Source organism: Pygoscelis adeliae, unplaced genomic scaffold (assembly GCF_000699105.1).
Source record: "Pygoscelis adeliae isolate BGI_AS28 unplaced genomic scaffold, ASM69910v1 C10722415, whole genome shotgun sequence".
In the NCBI taxonomy this organism is placed as follows: Eukaryota; Metazoa; Chordata; class Aves; order Sphenisciformes; family Spheniscidae; genus Pygoscelis; species Pygoscelis adeliae.
The window spans coordinates 1-1,583 of NW_008823423.1; the positions used below are offsets into that span (position 1 = coordinate 1).

General features: G+C 39.0%; 1 protein-coding gene across 1 annotated transcript; it reads right to left on the reverse strand.

The window, feature by feature from the left end:
• Positions 1 to 701: 701 nt before the first annotated feature.
• LOC103921441 (midasin-like) lies at positions 702 to 1,244 on the reverse strand (the record flags this gene model as incomplete). Its single annotated transcript, XM_009329450.1, has 2 exons — positions 702 to 845; positions 1,075 to 1,244. Coding segments are annotated over 2 exons (314 nt in total), but the record flags the coding sequence as incomplete, so codon positions are not given.
• Between the last annotated feature and the right edge of the window lie 339 nt (positions 1,245 to 1,583).

The following is a 1,583-nucleotide window of genomic DNA, read 5'->3' on the forward strand; positions in this document are numbered from 1 at the left end:
GGGGGGGGGGGGGGGGAATAACAGGTACGTAAATAAGTGGGAGGAAAGGCAAAGATGAGAAATAAGATACTATTGAGTTCTCTAGGACACAGAAATACTGGATACAATATTACGTTCTGCTCAGTTAAAAACGAATTTCCAATGGCACGCATCCTTATGTATAAATAGCAGAAAAAGATTAATTTCGGCAAATGCATTTACATAAATTGTAACTTCTTCAAATCAGCATGTTTTGTGTTCAGAATCCAGTTTTCCTAGCTGAAAGATTCTGAAGAGAATCCGCACTCTTGCAGATGGTAAATGCACTCTTGCATACTATGCAGAATCTTCACGCATACTGCATATAACAGATTCTTGGGATGAGTCCCACTGACTTAAGACGTTTCTGTTGCTGGACACAACAGAACAAGAACTTTTAAGCTTTGTCCATCAAAACATCATTTCAGTGTAAAGCCTGTTTTGGCAGCCATTACAAGTTCAGGTTAGTGCAAACAAAAATTCATTCTGGATTATGGATCAGAAAATATACATATATTATAATGGATACAATATGGTTTATTTTTAGCTCTGAAATGAACTAACTTTTTTCAGCGCACTTCACTATTAAATAAAGAGCATTTCAAATTCTCAGAAACACATGATGTGAGCAACAGGATATGGTTTAACAGCAGGATACTCTATGTAGTCCAAATGATTTTTACCTCATCAATTTGTTCATGGATTTTCTCTTTGTTTCCACTGTCCTCTTCTTGTTGCTCGTCTTCCTCATCCTTGGGAGGCTGTTTTTTATTATCCTTGTTTCCTGTGCCCAAATTGTCATCTTTTGCAACAAGCTCCGAATCCTCCTATTAACCAACAAATTCAAAAGAAACTCAGTTACGCTACCTGCTTCTCAAAAGTCTGAGTGACATCATCTCTTACAGAAAAAAAGACAACACTAAATAACTTGTGATATACTCCGATTATCCCTTTCCAAGACCAAGAGCTATGCAAGGGAGTTCACGGTCTAGGTCACGTCAAGTTAACAGAGTTTAATTCCTTTGGTAGTCATCTTCCCACCCCTTTTCTCTTTACCTCATCCATTCCTGGTCCAGTTTCTTCTGTTTTACTGCTGGCATCTTCATCATTATCTTCATCTTCATCCCCCCAGAGCCTCTCATCCAATTTATCATCAGCTTCAGCATTATCAAGATTTCCCATCTGCTTATCCAGCTCCTCCTCTTCATCGGAATTTTCATCATTTTCTGTGTACAGTTCAGAATGTGTTTCAGTACAGAAGAGATAGAGCTAACTTTTTTTTGTTAACTTGAAACAAACAAGCAGTCATACTTAGCACTTTAATTCCATCACCCTATGCAGTTAATTGAGATGTGGAAAAAGACACACATGCACTAACACCAGAAGAGCAGGCTCCTAATTCTGTGGTTCACAGTGATCCCTTGGACATACGGACACACACAGCATTCTCTCTCTCAGACTAACGAGTCCCGGGTGCAAAGCTTGGATGATTTAAACTCTCTATTCCTTACACTCTCCGTTCTCCAAAACATCTTCAAGATGTTTTGACATTACTCGGGGGGGGG